This window comes from Corapipo altera, unplaced genomic scaffold, assembly GCF_003945725.1.
Source record: "Corapipo altera isolate COAL_440 unplaced genomic scaffold, ASM394572v1 60525, whole genome shotgun sequence".
In the NCBI taxonomy this organism is placed as follows: domain Eukaryota; kingdom Metazoa; phylum Chordata; class Aves; order Passeriformes; family Pipridae; genus Corapipo; species Corapipo altera.
In genome coordinates, this window is record NW_020887053.1 from 1 (window position 1) to 1,831 (window position 1,831).

Sequence of the window (1,831 nt, forward strand, 5' to 3'; positions counted from 1 at the left end):
GGGTGGGAGGGGAAACTGGGATGGACTGGGAGGGACTGGGAGGGACTTGGAGGGTGGGAGGGGAAACTGGGATGGACTGGGAGGGACTGGGAGGGCACTTGGCAATAGGGGAAACCCACACATCCATCAACTGGGAGGAACTGGGAGGAACTGGGAACCCACCCCCCTGAGCCGCTGGGTCAACTGGGCTGAACTGGGAACTCAGATATCGGGGTCTGGTGTCTGTTGGGTCAACTGGGACGGACTGGGACGGACTGGGAACGCGGACATATCTGAGTTTCTGGGTTCACTGGGATGAGCCGGGAACCCAGACATGAGTTACTGGTCCAAACTGGTCCGAACTGGACCGAACTGGTCTGAACTGGTCCAAACTGGTCTGAACTGGTCCGAACTGGTACGCAGGGTCAGCGGTCGGAGGCGGATCTGCGAGTGCAGCTCTCGGGGCCGGGGGACACCGTCGTCATCAACAACAACACGGGGGGGGGTCCCCGGGGGCTCCCCCGGTACGAGAGGATCCCCCCCGGGCTGGGGGAGTACCAGGAACCCACCCGGGCACCGGCACCGGCACGGGAACGGCCGGGAAACACCGGGAATGGTGAGGGACGGGGAGAGGGAGAGGGAGGAATGGAGAGAGGGAGAGAGGGAGGAATGGAGAGAGGGAGAGAGGGAGGGAGAGAGGGAGAGAGAGAGGGAGAGAAGGAGGGAAGGAAGGAGGGAGACCCCAAACCCTCCCGATCCATCCACCCCCAATCTCGTACCTGGATTTTGAGGGGGCGGAGCCTCCAGGGTCACGCCCCCCTCGTTGACCCCACCCCCTCCCCCTTTTCCCACAGCCCCATTGGCCAACCCGGCCTATCGCCTCCTATTGGCCACCTACGCCCAGCCAATGGGAGGCCTCTCCCCGGCCACGCCCACCTTGGCCAAGCCAATCAACACCGACGGTAAGGCCGGGGTCGGGAGGAAAGCCACGCCCCTTCCCTTCGTAGCCACACCCCTTCCAACCCCACCCTCTCCCTCCTCCAGGTGTCTCCGAACCCGAGGGCGTGGCAGGGGGCGGGGCTTATGCCGAGGCTGATGTCACCGGGGGCTCCGCCTATGCCGTGGCTGGCCCCGCCCCTGTCCCTGGCCCCGCCCTCCTCCCTTCCTTCCCGCGGGGACGGCTCCGTTTCCGGGAGAAGCTGGGGGAGGGGCAGTTTGGAGAGGTGAGACACGCCCCCTTAACGTGAAGACACACCCCAATGCAATGACACACCCCCTTACTGTGAAGACACGCCCCCTTAACGTGAAGACACGCCCCAATGCAATGACACGCCCCCTTACTGTGAAGACACGCCCCCTAATGTGAAAACACGCCCCTTAATGCAAAGACACGCCCTCAAGTGTTTAGCCCCTCCCCTTAGTTGTTTAGCCCCTCCTTTCAGTTGTTTAGCCCCTCCCCTTAGTCACTTAGCCCCTCCCCTTAGTAGTTTAGCTCCTCCCCTTATTTGTTTAGCCACATCCCTTGCTGAGGCCACACCCCCGGAGGTTTGGCCCCACCCACCATCAGGGGGTTTAACCACGCCCACCCCTTTCCCTTGGCCCCGCCCTCCCCACAGGTGCTGCTGTGTGAGGTCACTGACCCCGAGGCCCCGCCCCCTCTGTCCAGCCCCGCCCCCTCGGGCCGAGGGCGCCCCCTGCTGGTGGCGGTGAAGGTGCTGAGACCCGACGCCTCCAAAAACGCCCGGTGAGGGGAGGGGGGTTTGGGGGGTGTTTGGGGGGGGACACGGGGGGAATTTTGGGGGGGGGACACGGTGGGAGGGACACGGAGGGACAGGGGAGGGGCTTGGGGGGG

The 1,831-nt window shown here is 64.4% G+C and overlaps 1 protein-coding gene across 1 annotated transcript in view; it reads left to right on the forward strand.

The window, feature by feature from the left end:
- Positions 1-402: 402 nt before the first annotated feature.
- The window catches only part of LOC113941447 (epithelial discoidin domain-containing receptor 1-like), a gene marked incomplete at its 5' end in the record, with an annotated part of 3,702 nt that continues 2,273 nt past the window's right edge, over positions 403-1,831 (forward strand). Inside the window, 4 exons of the mRNA XM_027632599.1 lie at positions 403-595; positions 834-941; positions 1,024-1,202; positions 1,596-1,723. Of these exons, the coding sequence (XP_027488400.1) occupies positions 403-595; positions 834-941; positions 1,024-1,202; positions 1,596-1,723 (608 nt within the window). The remainder of the gene's footprint in view (positions 596-833; positions 942-1,023; positions 1,203-1,595; positions 1,724-1,831) is intronic.